Source organism: Carlito syrichta, unplaced genomic scaffold (assembly GCF_000164805.1).
Source record: "Carlito syrichta isolate Samal-C Ts95f unplaced genomic scaffold, Tarsius_syrichta-2.0.1 Scaffold74866, whole genome shotgun sequence".
NCBI lineage: Eukaryota > Metazoa > Chordata > Mammalia > Primates > Tarsiidae > Carlito > Carlito syrichta.
This window is the reverse complement of record NW_007018962.1, coordinates 148,114-168,524: the sequence shown is the minus strand read 5'-3', so window position 1 is coordinate 168,524 and position 20,411 is coordinate 148,114. Positions and strand designations below refer to the sequence as shown.

The 20,411-nt window shown below is 43.9% G+C and overlaps 1 protein-coding gene across 7 annotated transcripts in view; it reads left to right on the top strand.

Moving 5' to 3' along the window:
- The window catches only part of PDE8B (phosphodiesterase 8B), a 104,643-nt gene that overhangs the window by 14,094 nt on the left and 70,138 nt on the right, over positions 1 to 20,411 (top strand). For all 7 annotated transcript variants that reach the window (XM_021710065.1, XM_021710049.1, XM_021710054.1 and 4 more), the window contains 3 exons: positions 1,857 to 1,914; positions 7,764 to 7,852; positions 17,033 to 17,111. In XM_021710065.1, coding sequence (XP_021565740.1) covers positions 1,857 to 1,914; positions 7,764 to 7,852; positions 17,033 to 17,111 — 226 coding nt within the window. The remainder of the gene's footprint in view (positions 1 to 1,856; positions 1,915 to 7,763; positions 7,853 to 17,032; positions 17,112 to 20,411) is intronic.

Below are 20,411 nucleotides of genomic sequence, written 5' to 3'. Positions count from 1 at the left end.
GTTTTCCATTTAAGAAGAAATATATTTCCTTCCTGTCCAAGAATGAGAACAAAGAGGCACTAAATCCACCATAAGACAAGGATTGTGAAGTTGATGTCAAGACTGTTATGTGGCTAGAAGCAGGATGCCAGAGTCGTATTGGTACCATTCTGCTGGTTTATCGTCTAAAATGGCCAGCACTTAACATGAAAGAGCCAGCAGGAAGAAAGTTGTTTGTACCAGCTACAGTGTGGGAGTCTTGGCAAGTGCTGCAATGCATGTAGTCACTTAATGACTGTCATTAGCTTCAGAAAGAATAAGACCTTAATTAGGGCTTAGGACCTGTTGGACTTGACCTCTCTCTAGCATTTGGGACAGATTTTGCACCAAGGGAGCTGGCAAGTCAGGAACTCAGACAAGAATGCTTAGGGCTCCCCCAGGTAAACCTGGCCCCAGGGAGACTTGAAATACTTCATTCCAAAGCCAGTAGGTACAGTAGGAAGTCATGGCTTAGTCTTGCCTTAGGAAAGGCTCCTGTTTACCTGCTCCTCCTTGAGCTGTGTCTCTTTACCTTGTCTAATAGGCTGTGAGCCAAAGAAAGTGAAGACATTGCCCCCATTGGTTCCATATACTCTGCTGTCTTGTTGGGAGTGAGGTGACTGAGATACGAAGTCAGCCTCTTTATACCCTCTTTCTTAGGTTTGTCTTCCAGACACTCTGCGATCTGAGGTCTTAGAGACACCAGAGATGTACCAGGCCACACAGCCTCTTCCCCAGGCCTGGCATACTCATGGGCCCAAGGACGAAACACTCTTGTTTTTCCTCTTCATAGCAAAAACGTTTACTCATCCGACAAACCATGGCTTACTGTGGCTTATTTGTTATGATTGCTCACCTTTTTCCTTTTTTATTGTAAAAGAGTTCATAGAGAGGGAGAGTAATAAGAAAACGAATGCCTGTGTCTGTGTCACCCAGCTTAAGAAATAGAACATTAGTAATACCTTTGGAATCCTTTTTTGTCCCCTTCCTGATTTATCATTCAGAGAAGGTAGTACCTGGCGTTCCCGAGGGGAAAAGGGAGCAAGAGACAGCTTTTCCCTGCAGGGCAGGAGTCAGCTGTGGGCGAGGCCACAATAAGCACTGGGACTTCTCTTCCCGTTTTCTCTCTGCATTTCCACCCAAGCCCTTTTTTTTTCCATTTTCTTCCCTGATTTTCAGGGTGTGTACCTCCTGTCAGGTGCTGGCTGTCTTAGGATACCGTGTCTCTCCTGTCACGGTGAGAGCCGGTGACAGCTTGTCCTCATGACAAGTCGACCCACTCCTTCACCTTGTATTCCAACTGAAATCCCGAGACCCCGCTGTAGGCTCAGTCTAGGAAACCGTCTTGTGAAGCAAGTGACGATGACCCATTTTTGTTTTCCTTTCTTCCCTTTAAGAGGCATTCCTGCTGACACTACTCTGCCTCAGGCAGTCTTCCTTACTTGGAGAATTGGACCCAGCCAGGTCTTGCTTCCAGAAGGTTTGGAGACAGTGGTCTTGTGATGAGCAGTGTGCCTAACATGTCCTTTTATGGAACTGCTCCCATACATTTGCTACGACCCCAGAGGGCAGCCCAGAGCTGAGGAGGGCATTCACGTGTGCCCGGTGTAACACTTCCAGGCACACTGCTGGAGTTCCTCTTCTGTTTTTGTTCTTTGTGAATCTGGAAGGCAGATGTCGGGCCTCTGTCCTTGAAGGCAAGGGTACTCTGTGGCACATGGTGGCAGGAAGCCGTTCTCAGTGCGAAGGCTACGTGGCCTCACTGCGCTCTCTCCATATTCCAGTGGGGAATCCTGGTTCATGCCTGCTGCGTGACCACATTTTCTGCTTTGTTGCAGGTCGGACGACCACGAAGAGGCCTCAGTCCTCCCTCTTCTCCATGCAGGCTTCAACAGGGTATGTATTTGATGTCAGCAGGTCTCTCAGGTGCAGGTGCCTCACCCCAAGCTACCCCCTAACAGCAAAGCAGAACAATTGCGGGAAAGGATTAAGGGAACAAAGCCCAGAACTGGTGGGAAAGGAAGTAACTGTTCCCACAGAAGAGAAAAAGGGTGACTGCTCCTCAGGCTTTGTGCCTTTTTCGCTCTCTGGGTTTTACCCATATCTTAGCAACAGACGTGTAATAACATAAAACACATCTTATTATAGCAGATCAAAATTCTGTAGTCCCAAGTAATCTCATTTAAATCAGTTCCATCAACGCCTGTGTGTAGTCCACCAAATGGACACCCAGGGCCTGGCCCAAGCTTGTACCCTACAGTACAACTATAATATCCTCTTAATTCCTGGTACAATTAAGTCATTAACATCAGCAGAGTAAATTCTCTGAGTGACAACTACATGAATAACACTGATAGTCAACTTGAAGTTTAGGATTGATTATTTTAAATAGACTTACCAGCAAGCTTAATAACTCGACTCACCAGTATCTCTAGGTCTTTTGATAAAAGTAATTGGAATGTCAAATAGATGATATGACATAGTCTTTCAAAAATGGGGTGCTGTCTGAGTCTTGTGAATGATGAAAATCCTCTGGGTAGTAGTGCTTTGCTACCCCAGGCTTAAAATATATATAACTCTTAGTTGTAGACCACGGAGAAGCAGAAACTACCTTTATGATGCAGTTGTTTTGTGCTTTGGCATGCTTCAGGGTGGGAGCAGTGGGGCCAGAAAAGATTCAAGGTAGCGCAGTGTTCACAATGCGCAGTAGGAAGGAATGTTTCTGACTGGTGATATTCCTCACACTCCTAACACTTCCTCTTGTCTGTCATCCCTTCTCGCAGAGGTTGGCATTTGGCTCTGAAAACTGCTTCTTATGTGCTGTAACTTAATGAGAATGCAGAAGATAACGCTTGAAATGGAGAGTTGCAAAAGAAAAATCAGCAAAAAAAGCCGTGTGGCCAGACTTACTTTGCTTTAGGCTCATTTTCTAAGAAACAACTCAGAAATGCGTTGCAGGCCTAATCGATTGTCTGCGTCATATTGCCACCCCACCCCACTTCGTTCCAGCGCTCTGCTTGTCAAACCTGCCTCAGGACCTCACAGAGTGTGGGGCGTAGGTTTCCTCATACCTGAAGGGTGACTGGAGAATGGCAATGAAGCACTGTGAGTTTTATCGATTAGGACCCACAGACGTGCTGTTGAGTGTCCTTTTGCAATTCTGCTTCTAGTTCAGTGGTCCTGCTTCAAATTGGCTTAGAGATTGGTATCATTTGAAGTGATGGCATCTCGTCTGGAGGGCTGAGATTGCACATCTGCCCACAGAAAAGCTTGGGAGAAACAGTTGGCACTCTTTGGGTGCACATGCTGCTAAGAAAATTTAAGAAAAGTTCCATAGTTTCCTTCTTAAGCATTTTGTAGCCCACCCCTGCTGCTCTGGGAGATTTCATTTTCCTCTGTCCAGATATGTTCTGAGTTTTGCAGTCAGCCACAGTGGTTGCAGCCTTTGGTAGGAGCGTGAGCAGCAGTCCTTGGCAGGGACCACCTCCTGTTCTTGAGTGCTGGCTCAGACTGAGGCCGTTTGCCGGTTAGGTTAGGGTGTCCCCAGTAGCTTGGGCTCCTGCCGGGGGTAACACGCTGCACCTGCAGTGGCTCCCCTGTGCTCCTGCAGCACGCTGTCAGCTAAGGCTGAGCTCCAGGTGGCTGGTCTCCTTTTTTGGGCAAAATCCTGTCTTTGGCTGCTCTCCTTCCAAGCACCTTTCCAAATATGCCAGTTATTCTTGCCTCCTGTGAGGTTGTTTCTCATCTCCACATTGTTTTGGCTGTGTTAAATCATCTGCTGAAACTTGGTGCTGTGTGGCTAGCACATTGGTCAGTGCCTCAGTTTGTGGGCCCTGAGTGGGGGTCCAGGAACAAATGGTCCCATCAGATATCCCACAGTGACTTCCCTTGAAGCCATGGGCTATGCGTGAGTGGCTGGTTGTGATACAGATTTTTCAGGTCAGCCTGGGCTTCGATAGTGTCAACTCAATGGGTCAGCCAGCCAAGCCCCAGAGAGGGTCCTCAAGGGGCTGGTAAGCCTAGCCCCAGAAGTGTCAGCTCTAATGGGGTGGCAAGCCAAGCCCTGAGAGTGTTGTGATTTGATGGGCTGGCAAGCCTAGCCCCTGGAGTGTTGGCTCTAATGGGCTGGCAAGCTAAACCCTGAGAGTGTTGCTGGTTTGGTGGGTTAGCAAGCCTAGCCCCTGCAGTGTCTCAGCTTTGGAGTTTCGACTTCTTCTGGCAGCTCTCCTGGTTCAGACGGCTCCAACAATCTTCTGCAGCTCTTAAGGTTGCAGCTCTTCAGGATTGAGGTTCTTGTCTCATACCCAGGAAGAATGAGGGACACGGACAGTCAAAAAGTGAGAAAGCATGATTTATTGAGAGGACAAAGAAGCTCCCAAGGTGGGAGGGGACCCCAAGGGGTTATCCATCTTTGGGACTGAAACCTGGTGCTTATGTAGCCCTAAGTCTAAGCCAATTGGCTAGCACTAGCTGTGAGTGTAGCTGTTCTGATTGGTCAGTATTAAGGTAGAGACCTAATGGTGAGCTGATTGGTTGCTTTTTGAGCCCAGCTGTGAGTACTTAAGCTTTAGCTGAGAAGCCCACAGAGAGCTTGTTTACCAAAGCGGGGAATTCCCTGCATTGTTACCAGAGGACCCACCTGTCTGTCTGCCTAGCCTTTCTCTAGCTATCTCCTGTCTCAGCTGCACCGGTGCTCTGTCCATGCTGAGCCTTTTAGAAACCAGCACCTTAGCAAGGGACAGTTGCAACTGTTCTTATATCACCTTTGTGTGCCCCTCTTTCTGTTTGAAATGATGTTTGTCCTGTTCAACAAGTATCAGTGGAGCTCTGACTATGTGCAATGCAGTGTGTTAGGCATGCTGGGGCACGACTTAAGGACCTAGTTCTCCCTGGAGTGGCTTCTGTGGGGTAAGAAGTGAGAGGCTAACAACTTATTATCTGTCAGGCCCAGTTCCCGGTGATTTACTTAATCCACCTCTACATATGAGGGATTTGATATTTTCTCCATTTTTTGCAGAGGAGGACGCGGGCTCAAAACAACTGAATAGCTCACCAGAGCTCACATTCATGACAAAGTCAAGAAGCAAATGCAGGTTGTTTAACCCCAAACTCTATACGAAGTTCACCAAAGTAGTGCTTCCCAAACTAGTGTTTCACAGATCACGGTTGTTCCAAAAGCTCTCACAAGTAGTCCATGAAAAAAAAGTTTTTATGGTCAAATCAGTTTGGGGCTTGAGGGAAGACTTGGTTCTTCCTCCTGGTCCTGAGAATCCACAGAGCAGGTTACCCACATTGCACGTTAGCGTTCTGAGTGCTCTGAGAAGTCCTGTAGTAAAGAAATCTGCTGACGTTGTTTATGCCAACTTTTTCAAAACTTATTTTTATCACAGAATTTTTTTTTTTTTTTACAAAGCACCAGTTAACCACACTCAGAGCTCTGTTATAGGCTGATATATAATTTTTACCCATCTAGAAGCTCAAGTTGAACCTAACCATTTTTAAAACAAAGAGAAAATATTTCCCTTCTGTGTATGTTTATGACTTCCTTTCTTTCCCTAACCCTTCCCAGCTTTCACACAGAAGCGTGGAAGCCCAGAGGCCCCAGAAAGCTGGGGAGAAGTGTGCGCGCGCGCGAGGTGTGTTTGTGTGTGTGTGTGTGTGTGTGTGTGTAAGGTGTGGGGACAGGGATTGATTCTGGGGAGAAGTGCGCGTGCGCGCGTGAGGTGTGTGTGTGTGTGTGTGTGTGTGTGTGTGTGTGTGTGTGTGTACAGGGATTGATTCTTTCTCTGCCCAACATGTTTGAAGGAAATCTAAGAAGTAGTACTCTCAGCATTTGGAGTACTTTGGAAATCTGATTATCTTTCTACTCAATAGTTTGCCAGCCATGTGCTTAGAAAGATTTGCATGATGTGTGTTTTTTTATAAATTAAAATACATGTTTTTCCTTTCCTAAGCAGAACTGTCCTTAAACCTATTCCCTTACCATTTTTACTTGCTACTTTACCTGATTTTATTATTTCTCACTAAGTATTGCATGTTCGTGTAAGAGAAGTGCTCAATTTTCTATATACCCTCCACTGAATAATGTAGCATGTCTCAGAAATATAAAACAAATTACTTTAGGATTGAGTGAAAAAAGTCCTGCTCTCCTCCAAGCACTGGACATGAGCAGCACATGCCTAATAGAAGTGGATGCTTAATGGTTCTTTGGGTGAATGACAGTGTCTATTCTCTTTCCTTCAGCTTTATCATTTGCTTATCTATCTACATCCATCCACTTAGTTTTCTTTTTTTTTCTTCTTTTTTTTTTTGAGTTAGAGTCTCACTCTGTCACCCAGACTGGAGTGCAGTGGCCGCTCCTGGCCACCGCAGTCTCGACCTGCTGGGCTCCGGTGATCCTTCCACCTCAGCCTTCCAAGTAACTTAGTTTTTAAAATAAATACATGAAAGCTCTTTTTTCAATTGAGATGAAACTAAAATCAGCTATTTTAAAGTAAACAATTCAGTGGCATTTAGTACATTCATAATGCTGTACAATCACCTCATCTATCTCATTCTGAAACATTTTAATCACCCCAGATAGAAGCTGTGTTTCCATCCAGTAGTCACTTCCAGTCCTCTGCCCCCAGCCCTGGCAACTACCAATCTGCATTTTGGCTCTATCGATTGACCTAGTCTAGATATTTCATATAAACAGAATCATACTTACTGTATGTAACTTTTTATGTCTGGGTCCTTTCACTTATTGCTTTTTTGTGGCTTACACATGTTGTAGCATGTATCGGTATGTAATTTCTATTTCATGGCTGAATAATAATCCATTTACGTATATACCACAATTTGTTTATCAGTTCAGCGGTTGGGTTTTGGGGCTTTTTCTACCGGCTGGCTACTGTGACTAGTGCTACTGTGAGCATGCATGTACAAGTATTTGTTTGAATACTTATTTTCGGTTCTTTTGGGTATATACCTAGAAGTGAAATTACCAGATCATGTAGTGATTCTACACTAACTTTTTGAGGAACCCTCAAACTATTTTCCACAGTGACTAAATCATTCTGTGTTCCTGCCAGCAAAGTACAAGGGTTCCAATTTTTCTACATTCTTGCCAACACTTATTTTTCTAGTGGGTGTGAAGTGGTATCTCATTGTGCTTTTGATTTGCATTTCCTTAATGACTGATGATATAGGACACCTTTTCCTATGCTTGCTGGAATTTGTATATTTTCTTTGGGGAAATGTCTCCTTGGATTCTTTGTTCATTTTTAATTGGGTTGTTTGTCTTTTTGTTATTGAGTCCATCGAGTTTTAAATGCCTGTTGCATATGGGGCTCTGCATAGGCACTGAGAAGAGTAGCAAGGAAGCAGAGAGAAGCCTCTCCCCTTGAAAGAAATCACTGACAGTGTGGTGCACACTGAACGTGTCCAGTGGTGGTTTCTTGATGATTTTTATTGGTGCAATATGAAGCAGAAAGTTTCTGTAATTCACATGGTTGGGCAGGTATTCATAGCAAAGTGTATCCCACCTTTGTGCACTTAGGGCAGCTAAGTGCATGGTGTCACTTGCTCTGTTGTTTCTCAGGCATTTCGAACACCTTGTCAACTATTTTATTTCATCTCTTCTTACCTACTAGTTATCTTCTGTAGCAGAGTTACCTGGGTGTAGGAACAACTATTATGTTTCTCTATTTGACTCTAAAAAGTAACTGTGTATGTCTTATGCATTATCTTTACTTTCTTTTCAGAGATTTATGGAGAATAGCAGCATAATTGCTTGCTATAATGAACTGCTTCAAATAGAACATGGAGAAGTTCGCTCGCAGTTCAAATTACGGTATGTAACGAAATAGACAGTAACACAAGGTTAACAATTCTTTAGAAAATCTTATCTGTCAGCAGACTGATAGTCACAGGTTCATAGTTAAATCCCAGGGATTTTGAGACCTTTAAACAAGTAACGAATGGCAGCTGGTAAATAGCAGTGTCTAAAGTAGGGAACCCTTGATATAATACAATAAAATTGGAAGCATTTCTTCTTTTGACAGTATTTTCCACTATTTACAACATTTTAAAATTTTAGCCTAGGGAAATGTTTTGCACAATTAGATTAAGCTTAAGAATAACCTTTGAGGATTGCTTTCTACTTCCTATTTTCAATATTTATAAATTTTTACATGGATTGTTATGCACAGGGCTGAACCAATGGGTATGTTTATTATGCTAAATATAATAAATGCTAGGTAACCACAACAGCAATTTCATGAGGTCTGTTTTGTAGCCTCAATGTACATGAAGTATCACAAGAAATGACTTGAAGTTCTCTACAGGTATATGGTGCTTTAAGAGCTGGCTCCTTCCTGGTGCTAAGCTGCAAGATGGGATGCTCCTAGTGTCTTCTCCTAGTGTTTGACTGCAGACCAGCATGCTGGGCTGTGGGATGTTCTGCTTCTGAGCCCTCCCGGTATCCAGACTCCTGGCTCCTGCCTGGTTTTGCTCAGGCTCCACTCTATCATGCTGTCCAGACCCTGAGTTCTTCACCCCATGCCCCTCCAGCCAGAGAGCAGGGGAAGGAGGAGGCTCTCCTCTACCCATAGGCTGCCGGGAGGGCCAATTCTCAGCAGCCTCAAGCTGTGGGATGCCTGGAGAGTCCGGGCATGGCTTCTGTCTCTGGACTACTGAGAGACACAGATAGTTTCAGGCTTAGCACAAAGTAAGTGAGATAGTGGCTCACTGTAATGATTAGGCTGCTCATCTTGATGACTTGTTTTTATGCAAAGATGACAAAACTTTTAAACTGAATTCTTCTCTGCCTCTGGGACAGAGACAAAAATGGATTGGCATCAACCTATAGAAGTGAGTTGTCCTGGTGAGCAGCCTTGTCAGAAAAGTCACTTTTTGGTGGACAGAGAGCTCTAAGACCTGAAGTGTGGGGATAAATAGTCACTTTCTTAGGTGGAAAAGTATTAAAAAAGAATCTCACACAAGCGGGAAGTCAGATGTTTTGGGAATTCAGGTATTTTGACAGCCTGAATATTGCGAGGAATTTTTACAAAGACTTTTTGAATGCATAAATGAGTTAAATACCTTGGTTTCTTTATATTCATGTGTTTATTAGCTTCAGAGAACTTCGTAGAATTTTCCTAGAAAGCCACATTGCATTTGCTTCAGTAATTTGTGTCTTTTAATGATGTAGATTAATTGTTCTTATTCCTTGGGGGTCTCTCCTGTTTTTAATTGTAGATAAAAAGACTTAATACTTTAGGTTGGGTGTGCTGTCTCATGCCTGTAATCCCAGTAATTTAGGAGATGGAGATGGGAGAATTACTTGAGGCCAGGAGTTCAAGACCAGCTTGGACACCATAGTGTGACCTGGTCTCTACAAAAATTCAAAAAAAATTAACCAGATTTAGTGGCTGCTTGGAAGGCTAAAGTGGAAGGGTCCCCTGAGCCCAGAAGGTTGAGGCTGTGGTTAACTGTAATAGTGCCCTGCATTCCAGCCTGGGCAACAGTGAGACCTTGACTCAAAAAAAAAAAAAAAGACTTACTACTTTTACTGTGTATTATCTAAAACAAAAAATGAACAATATAACAGCTTATTGCTTTATTAGGTAACTCCCTTATTTTATTTTGAATAAGTACTTCTGTTTTCTTTCTTTCTTTCTTTTTTTTTTTTGAGTTGGAGTCTCACTCTGTCGCCCAGACTGGAGTGCAGTGGCCGCTCCCGGCCACTCTCAGCCTCGACCTGCTGGGCTCCGGCGATCCTTCCGCCTCAGCCTTCCTCAGCCGGAATTACAGGTGCATACTACCACGCCCGGCTAATTTTTTGATTTATTGTAGAGATGAGGTCTCGCCTGCCCAGGCGGGTCTCGAACCCGCAGACTCAGGCAATCCACTCACCTCAGCCTCCCAAAGGCACGGGATTACAGGCTGAGCCACCGAGCCTGGCTACTTCTGTTTTCTTAAGCAACATTAAATATTATGGCGTATGTAAGATGTCAGGAGGTGCGCTAATACAGATTCTATAGTGCATATGGGTATTTAGGAGGCAGACTTAGGGATGTTAGGGGCACTTTGTCCATGATAAGCAGGGCAAAAGCAGATCTGGAAATTTGGAAAAAACATCCCCAGCCAACAGAAGAAAACACTAAAAGACTCCAGATTATTGTACTGATAAAATCTGCCTAGCGCTAAGGTGCTGGAGACTTCTCAGGGTCTTATCAGATTCAGAACTTTATAAGTTTCTAAGCTCCTGTCATCATGTAAGTACTATGCCTTCCCAGCCCCCACTGCCTGTAACTATTTGGGGTATTTGAATCCATTGTTGAGGTCATGGTGAAAATCAGTGTGAAGTTGAAGAAAGCACTTGACCCAGGAAGGTCATGGCCCCAGGAAGGAGGCTTTATCTGGCACATGGGTTCTCTTACTTTCTACACAATCTTAAGCTGTTACTCTTTTTAAGGTTCTGCCTCAACCTTATCCAAGTTCTTTCCTTTTGGGGGGGGTGTGTGCACACATGTACATGGTTTGAATCTCCCCAAGTGTACTATATCTGCACACCGCAGATGGGAGACAGTGACTCAGGCCATGGCCTTCCCGCAGTTCCTTAGGACATTTAAGGACATCTAGATAATCTACCTGCACCCTGAGGCAGGCAAGCAACTCTGTCATTTGTTGCAGACTGGGAAAATGAGGCTCTTTATTATACAATGCCAGAATAATTATAGTCTAATTATATAATACTTTTCCCTACAATTCCACCCCCAGCTGCAGCTAAATATGTAGCATGACTGTCATTCTGTAAGGACAGTCTGTGCTGCAGGATGATGTTGAATGTTGAAGGTGGACACCTTTGTCCAGGTCTTCATGTCTGGTGACCACGTTTACTTAACCAAAAAACAAAACAGATCATCTGATCTGAGCAAACACAAGATATGGTCTAATTTAAAATTCCATTATGTAGAATAACTTTTAAAGATATGAGAACGAAATCATGTTTCTCATCTCTGTGTATACCTGAGGAATTACTCTGTTGAACAGAAGAATTCATGAAATGAGTGTCTAGGATAATTTGGGCTAAATGATGAGCATTTATCTCTTCTCCTGTTCTTACACCTCTTTATCATGAAAAGACCTATCTTATCTAAAATAAAGATAATGATTTAACTACTTATTAGTTTAAGCTGTTCAGTTTATACTAATGCAGTACCAGCTATTGTTTGAGTCATTAGTCAGTCTAGAAGTTACATTCAAATCATTATGTTTTATTTAACTCCAAATTTTAAGACAGTAGCAATCCTCAGTTTTAGAAAAAAAATCAGAGTTTCTGATGAGCAAAACTCTATTCCATGGAAAACTATCTTTTCCGTATTAACAACATTTGTTAAAGAGTGCTTAATCCTCACACGGGGCTCTGCGTGATAGCCATTGGACTATAGGAGCAGAAATCGAGCTGTAAAGATTTAACCAACCCTATTGTATCGTTGCCCAGGAATGAGTGTCAACAATGATCCATGATCCCCCACCTCATCCATGTCCCATTCTCCCTCATCCCAGACCCCTCCTGGGATATAGACTTATGCTCAGAATCTTCTCCCTATAAGCCACCACCTTGCCCTGGCAACTATCCTGGCCACAGTTGACAGAGGAAAACAGGGAAAACTGTTTTCATGTCAGTGGCAGTGCTGGAGCAGAATCTTTCTACCTCACCATAGCACCATGTTATTTGCAGACTTTATCCCTGGACCTCTGTAGTGTTTACCATTTCCCTCTGGACCTTCATGGCTCTTAAGAAGGTACAGGAGAAATGGTGACATTGTTCATGCTTCATGGATTTCCATGCCTAAGTTACCTATGCCTTGTGCTTCTTTTTCTAGTTTTCTAACTTCTTTAACCTAAAAAATAAAGACATCTGAGACACAGAGTTATATCGTTTCCAAGAACAGAAAATAAACAAAGCTAAGGTTCTTCTGCCTGAAGAGTATGAATAATTGATACAAATAAATAAGTCTCTAACCTCTATGAACATGACTCAAATTGATTACCTCATTTTGCTGCAGGTTTATTTAAATAGAACCATCTACCAAAAGAGGTTGAGAGCCCAACTGAACATTGGGATACTCCTATCAGTGTGGTTTCATTTCAGCTGTTCAAAAGGATTTGCTTTGTCCTAATAGGCATTATACTTATTGGAGATTTCATGTTTTGTAGTAATTATAAGATGAATGCTTAATAGGTTGATTTTGAAGGTTGAATCTAAGGTCTTGTATAAAGGCAACCTTTTGAATGCACAGAAATGATAAGACTCTGAAGTACCTGTTTATATACTTAGCTGAAACATAAAGGTACTTTAGAGAAAATACTTAGGCAAGAGAGGAATGTGTCATTTGAGAAAATGTGTTAATTAGAGCTTAATTATCTAGCTCACAAAGTTAACAAATTAGCCTCTACAGAGTGTGTTTCTCATGTGCAACTTCTAAAAGACAATTATGCCCAAGAAATGTGTGCCTGTTGTGCAGAGTGCAGCCCCAGACCAGGTACCTGGAAGATGAGATTAGCTGTCGCTTGCCTGCTGGGAGGCAGTGCAGTAATGACTTGGTTTTAACAGTTTTATTATTCTTTTTTCTTATTTTAAATGATCATGTTTACAAATGCAGTGATGGCAATAGGACAGCATACTGTTCAAATTAGATGGACTGGAGTAATTTAAGAAAATAAATTGTCCCCTTAAGAAAGTTCAGTCGAGTTAGGTTGACACTCTACTCTCTTCTGCTAACCCATCACAATTCCCTGTTTTGCTTACTCTCACACGCTGATAACTTTTCCTCTGCAACTATAGGAACGCCACCTTTCAGTGAGCTCAAACACTATCCACAAGCATACCTTGCTATTATTGAACACAGTTACTGGTTGGACCTTTCAGGTATAACATGAGAAATGGTAGGTTATGATTCATTTCTTTTTTCACCAAAGACTTTTGAAAACCTTAGAGAACCAAGAAAAATTACTGTTATTTTACAAATAATATCAGTTATCATGTATTGAATTCTTATATTGTCCCAACCACTTTAAGAACTGTCTCATACATACTGTTTTGCTCCTTACAAAAACCTGTGAAATACTATTATTATCCTCATTTTTAGATGAGGAAACTGAGGGTCAGCAAAGACAATGCATTGCCCGAGGCCTTACAACTGGAAAAATCCAGACCCAGATTTCACCCAGTTCTTTCTGCCTTCTTCCCTGTAAACAGATTGAAATAGGGTGACAAAGGTAGAATGCCTTTGAATAGAAGAGATGACATTTAAGAGGTTTTTTTTTAATAAGAAGAAACATCCATCTAGTAACTTAACTTTTTCTTTCTTCTTTTTGTAATATGTAGAAAAGCTTTTGTTGGGCTTCTTTAAACAGTCAGTATAAATAACAAAACTTTAACTACATACTTGCTGTGCTGGACAGTAAATAACTTGCTATATTGGAGTTGCTCTAGATTTGGAAGAGAGTTAAAATTATAACCAAGAAAATGAGAGTCTGATTTCAGATATTCCAGATATCGAAGGAGTGTCACCAAGAAGAGCACTCCCAGGAGGGCTGCACAGGTACTATGAACTAGGCCAGAGGATCTTGGCCATGTTGGCCTTTCACCAGGCAGGTAGAGAGTTGGAAGCAAAGCAATTATCACAACAGTAGAAAAGGAGTAAACATGTTTGTGTGTCTGCTGCAAATGACAGAATACCTCAGGCCCAATTTGCATATAAGTAAATTCTTCTAATTGATGGGATCTTGATTTCTTCATGATCACTACTAAGAATGAAGTGGAAGACATCACTGACATGGAGCACGTGGGACTTATGAGACAACCTCCTCTGTACCTTTGTGGTCTTGTTGGTGCTGATGCTTCTTTCAGCACACGTCATCCATTCCACAACCCATGAAGTTTTTACTGAATTGCAGTTCTTTGTTTTGTATCATAGACATAGAAATATATGCTGTTGTTTATGCATTTAGTTTGAAAGACTACTTTTTTACTCAGAATGTATTAATAACTGTCTTAGTCTGTTAGGGCTGCTATAACAAAATACAGTCTTGTGTCGCTTAATGACCAGGATACATTCTGAGAAATGTATCATTAGAAGCTTTCGTTCTAGCCAGGTGCAGTGGCTCACCCCTGTAATCCTAGCACTTTGGGAGGCAGAGGTAAGAGGATTGCCAGAGTCCAGGGGTTTGAGACCAGCCTGGGCAACTTGGTAAGACCTCGCCTCAACAATAAATCAGAAAATTAGCTAGGTGTGGTGGCATGCACCTGTGGTTCCAGCTACTTGGAAGGCTGAGGCAGAGGATCACCTGAGCCCAGCAGGTCGAGGCTGCAGTTAACATGTCACTGCACTCCAGTCTGGATGACTCCAACTCAAAAAAAGAAGAAGAAGCAGCTTTCATCTTTGTGTGACCATCACAGAGTGCACTTACATAGACCTAGATGGTGATCTAGCCTACTACACATCTAGGCTGTATGGTATAGACTATTGCTCCCAGACTGCAAATCTGTACAGCATGTTACTGTGCTGAATACTGTAAGCAATTATAACACAATGGTAAGTATTTGTGTGTCTCAACATAGAAAAGGTACAGTGAAAATACAGTAGAAGAAAATGTGGAAGGCTGAGGTGGAAGGATGGCCTGAACCCAGCAGGTCGAAGCTACGGTGGTCATGAGTGTGCCACTGCACTCCAGCCTGGGTGACAGTGAGACTCTGACTAAAAAAAAAAAAAAGTGATAACACTTGTGTGAGGCACTTACCATGGATGGAGCCTGCAGTATGGACATTGCCCTGGGTGGCTCAGTTGAGTGAGTGGGGAGGGAATGTGAAGGCCTAGGACATGACTGTACACACTATAGACTCTTAGGCTACAGTAAATTTATTTAAACTTTTTTTCTTCAATAATAAACTCAGCTTACTTAACTTTTTTTTTTTTTTTTTTTGAGTTGGAGTCTCACTCTGTCGCCCAGACTGGAGTACAGTGGCCGCTCCCGGCCACCGCAGCCTCGACCTGCTGGGCTCCGGCGATCCTTCCGCCTCAGCCTTCCAAGTAGCCGGAACTACAGGCATGCGCTACCATGCCCGGCTGAGTTTTTGATTTATTGTAGAGATGAGGTCTCGCTGCCCAGGTGGGTCTCGAACCCGCGGGCTCAGGCAATCCACTCACCTCAGTCTCCCAAAGGCGCGGGATTACAGGCTGAGCCATGGAGCCCGGCACTTACTGTACCTTAATTACTTTATAAACATTTAATTTTTTAAACTTTTTGAGTCTTTTGTAATAAAACTTAGTTTAAAACACAAGCACAGTGTATAGCTGCACAAAATATTTTCTTTCCTTTTCTTTTCTTTTTTGAGTTGGAGTCTCACTCTGTCGCCCAGACTAGAGTGCAGTGGCCGCTCCTGGCCACCGCATCCTCGACCTGCTGGGCTCCGGCGATCCTTCCACCTCAGTCTTCCAAGTAGCCGGAATTACAGGCATGCGCCACCACGCCTGGCTGAGTTTCTGATTTATTGTAGAGATGAGGTCTCACTGCCCAGGCGGGTCTCGAACCCATGGGCTCAGGCAATCCACTCACCTCAGCCTCCCAAAGGCGTGGGATTACAGGCTGAGCCACTGAGCCCGGCGCTTACTGTAACTTAATTACTTTATAAACATTTAATTTTTTAAACTTTTTGAGTCTTTTGTAATAAAACTTAGTTTAAAGTACAAGCACATTGTACAGCTGCACAAAATATTTTCTTTTCTTTTTTTTTTCTTTTTTTGAGTTGGAGTCTCACTGTCACCCAGACTGGAATGCAGTGGCTGCTCCTGGCCACTGCAGCCTTGACCTGCTGGGCCCTGGCAATCCTTCCACCTCAGCCTTCCAAGTAGCTGGAACTACAGGTGCGCGCTACCACGCCTGGCTAATTTTTTTTTTTTTAATTTATTGTAGAGATGAGGTCTCGCCAAGTTGCCCAGGCGGGTCTCGAACCCGTGGGCTCGGGCAATCCACTCACCTCAGCCCAAAATATTTTCTTTATGTCTTTACTCTATAAGCTTTTTTTTTTTTTTTTTTGAACTTTTTCTTAGAAACTAAGACACAAACTACCCACATTAGCCCTGCACAGGGCCTGCACAGGGTCAGGACCATCAACATCACTGTCTTCTACCTCCATATCTTGACCCACCGAGAGATCTTCAGGGGCAATAACAGGCATCTCGATGTCTTCTGGGATACCTCCTGAAGAACCTGCCTGAGGCTGCTTTACAGTTAACTTTTCTTTCATAGGTAGTAGGAGGCATATACTCTAAAATAATAGTAAAAAGTGTAGTGCAGTAGATGCAAAAACGAGTAGCAGCGCCATTTATTATCAAGTGTTATGCACTGTACAAAATTGCGTGTGCTAGACTTTTATACGACTGACGGCACAGTAGGTTTGTTTACACCAGCCTCACTGCAGATGCGTGAGTGATGCATGGCACTAGGACATTACATCAGCTACCACATCCCTGGGCAACAGGAGTTTTTCAGCTCCATTATCATCTTATGAGACCACCATTGGATATGGGGTGTGTCATAGACTGAGACGTCATGACGTGGCACATGACTGTACCTTAAACTGGGTAATTTATAAACAACAGTTCTCGAGCCTCAGAAGTCCGAGGTCAAGGTACCAGCAGGCTTCGTGTCTGGTGAGGGCCTGTCCCTCCTAGATGGCACATTCCATGTGTCCTCACAAGGTAGAAGGGGCGAGGGAGCTCACACCAGCCACTTACTAAAGGCACTGATCCTGTTCATGAGGATGGAGCCCTTGTGGCCCAATCACTCCCCAGAGGTCCCATACCCTACTGCTATCACGTTGGAGGTTAGAATCCAACCTAAGAATTTTGGGGAGACGCCAACATACAGACCATAGCAAAAGCCAAAGGACATAGTTTTAGTGAATCTGGTATCGGTTCACTTTAAGTTAGAGCTAACATCACTCTTTTGCAACTTGCAGGGCCTGTAACTCAGTGTTCACAGCATTAGACCACTGCCATGAAGCCATCGAAATAACAAGCGATGACCATGTGATCCAGGTATGGACAGAACCTCTTTTCATCATTACCATAAAAATAAAATCTGTCAGGTCGGAACTATATTTTTTTCAAGTACTTTCCCATAATTATCACATATCATCACATTTTTTTTTCAGGAGGAAGTAAAATCAGACTGTGCAAAGAGTACTGATAGAATAAACCTAAGAATTAGCTATTCGTTACAAAATAAGAAAGTATTACTTCAGATCAAACCTGCCATTTATTTGACAGAGATGGGTTAAATTCTTTGGGTCATCTGTGAAGACACTATTTACACAGAGGTAAATCAGAATTGTAGAGTAAATGCTTTTAAATGCCTATGGGAACAAATATTTTCAAAGACACTCATTTGTTTGCCTGAAGTTGATATTCTAATTATAAAGCACTCTTACACAGTGTCACCTTCCGAAGGAAGAGTGTGTAGTAGACAGACCTTTGTTGACACGGCTGGAAAGGAAGATGTCTATGTTTTAGAATACTTTGAAAATGTGGACTTTCTGCTCGTTGGTACTGACCGGACTGCAGTTGGTTTTCAGAGTGACATGGAGTGTGAGGAGCACTTGCTGTCATCAGTAGGACACCAAAGTCAGCAAGTGACACACAATGAACCCCACGATCGAATCCTCATGCCTGTCTGTTCCGAAACCCCTGGCACATATCAGACACACCCTGCACTCAGACCAGATCAGTAACATCATCTGCCTGTCATACCCAGGCCTTGTCATCTGCACTTCTAGTAGGTCACCTAATTTCCATGCAGTAAGGCTGTGAAAGAGACACGATTTCCCTATGGTACACATGAAGAAACTGAGACCTAGCAAGGTCAAAAAAATTATCCAAGGAAAACCCAGTAATAAGTCCTGGAACCAAAGTATGTAGCCATGTCTTCTTTATAGCCTTCCTAGCTGTTTCCTGTTCAGCTGTATTTTTAGAATGTGTTTCTTCGGCTGCCCCTTGAGATGTACACGAAGGCTTCCTTCTGTTGCTGGCTGTTATGGTCTCACCTGCCCATGGGTCTGCCTCCCAGACGGCAGAGAGAGCCAGCTGTTTCTGTTATAGACCCATCATGAATCCCACATCTCCCCAGTTGAACAGCCAATGGAACAGCCAGTTCTGTTCATGAGGCAGGTCTATTTTGCACCTCCCTGTCTCGCGGTGGACAGCTGGGTTGTGGCTTCAGCAATGAGGAGAGGGGGCTCCTGCCCACTGGCTGCCTTCTCTACTGTGATCTTACAGGCGTTTCCTCGAGTAGGGAACCGAGTCCTGCATTCCACAGTCAGCAGCTGGTGGTTAGATAGCCATGACCCTAGGAGAGGTGGTGTAGTGATGGGGTTGCAGTGTGATATTCATCCTCTCTCCACCATTGCCATGGACAGAAAGAAATGGGCCCAAGGCCAGCAGGTGCCTGTGAAGAGGAGATGTAGAGAGAATCACTGCACTGAAAGGGAACTTGATTCTGAAAGAAGACCTTACAGGCTTTTTTTCCTCAGGGAACCTCTTCATGCTCATTTAAAAAATGCACCCATAATCAGTAATATAAAACTTAAAACATGAGGGAGAAGGAAGAAGCTGACTAGAGGATGCTACATGTAAGGGGCACAAAAAATGACCTTTGTGCTCTGGAGCTTGAGGATGCGTCGTCATGGGTGGGATGTTTCCTGCATGCGCTTCCTTATGCCCGTGTCCTTCCTTATGCCATGCCCTTCTTGGGGCATGCCAGCTGGAGGGTGGGGGGCTTCTTTACCAGCACAGATCTTCAGAGGTTGGGTAACAGAAGCAGCATCTGTCTGTTGAGCTAGCTACTCCTCCATCTCTCCTTCCTTTCCTCTCTCCCTCCTTGTCTCCATCTATCTAAACTATTGATCTGTATATTCGCTTCGAAACACGTACCATATGCCCAGCCCAATTCTAAGCATTGCACACATACTCATTTATTTCTTAGAGCAGTCCTATGTGTCAGGCATTACCACTGTATTCATTTTGCAGAGGAGGAGACTAAAGACCAGTTAAGTAATTTGTCCATGGTTTTGTAGCTGGTGATTGTCAGAGCCAGGATTTGAACTCAGGTGCCTTGGCTCCATAGACCATGGCCTGTAGGACCTGCTGTGTCCTGAGGTTACAGGAGCTCTGGCATGAAAGACGGGCCATAATTTCTACCTGTATTTATAACAGAATAAACACATATGAAAAGGAATGAGAATGTCACTGACAAATAAGGAAAGCGACATACTCTGCAGTCTTTTCTATTCATTCATTAAATATTTACTAAGCAGTCCTGAGTCTCCACAGAAAAATCCCAAATAGCTTTTGCCCTTGAGGATTTCAATGTCTAGGGGGAGAGAGGGATAAATAAAAATTTAATTTCCATGTGAGAAGTCACTAGAAGCCTGCACAAAAGTCAGCGGCAGCTCTGTGGACTGGGCAGGGGAGTCACGGAAGGCTTTCTAGAGGAGAAGAGGAATAAGCTGGAGTTGGTAGGGAGAGGCGTGGAAGGACATCTTAAGCAGAGAGAGAACTCTTGGAGAGAGGCCAGAGACAACGGAGCTGTGCAGACCACCCAACAGCTGGAGTGGGCCAGGGAGGTGGGGCAGCCTGGTGTCCTCAGGCCACTCTGGGGCCACTCTGTAAGTAGTGCCTGTCCTGACTGGGGAGAGCACTGCTGGGGCCAGGAGGGCGTCTTAAGATCTATGAAGACAATGTCACAACCCCCCATCTCCAGCCACCCCAGGAGGCATGACGGTCAGAGCACCACCCGACACCTCAACTCCCGGGTTAGTCAGGCTCATGGGGGCTGTGTCTCCAAGTGTCTCTGTGTCACCCAGCTCATGACTGCTGTCACCCCAGTCCAGGGCAAGTGTGGTTAAAGCTGGCAGGACCCTCTCTGAAGCTGCAGATGGGTGTATATTATGCCCAAAGAAACCCAGGACCCAGAGGCAGTGTGCCCTCATTCCTCACCTCCCTCGTGGCTTGTCCCCTCCACTCAACCCCCTTCTCTGTTCTTTGAAAAGAAATGGGGGTGGAGGGTGGGAGAGGACCTGGGAGTTAGCGAAAGTGTGACGGCTCTGAATTCCAGAAGCCCGAGCAGAATTGTGGAAAGAAACCTCTGAATCTGCTAGTCTCAGAACGTGTGGGTGGCGCGTCCTGCTGGCTGTACCCAGCACCAAGAGGGCTGCCTCCTGCCCCGGCCATTTGACCAGAAGTGGCCCCAAACCATAGCATTGATTCATAGATGGTGGCAGTGGGAAAGGAGATGTGAGAAACCCAAGTGCTGCTGTGTAGAGATGTGAGAAATATAAGCCA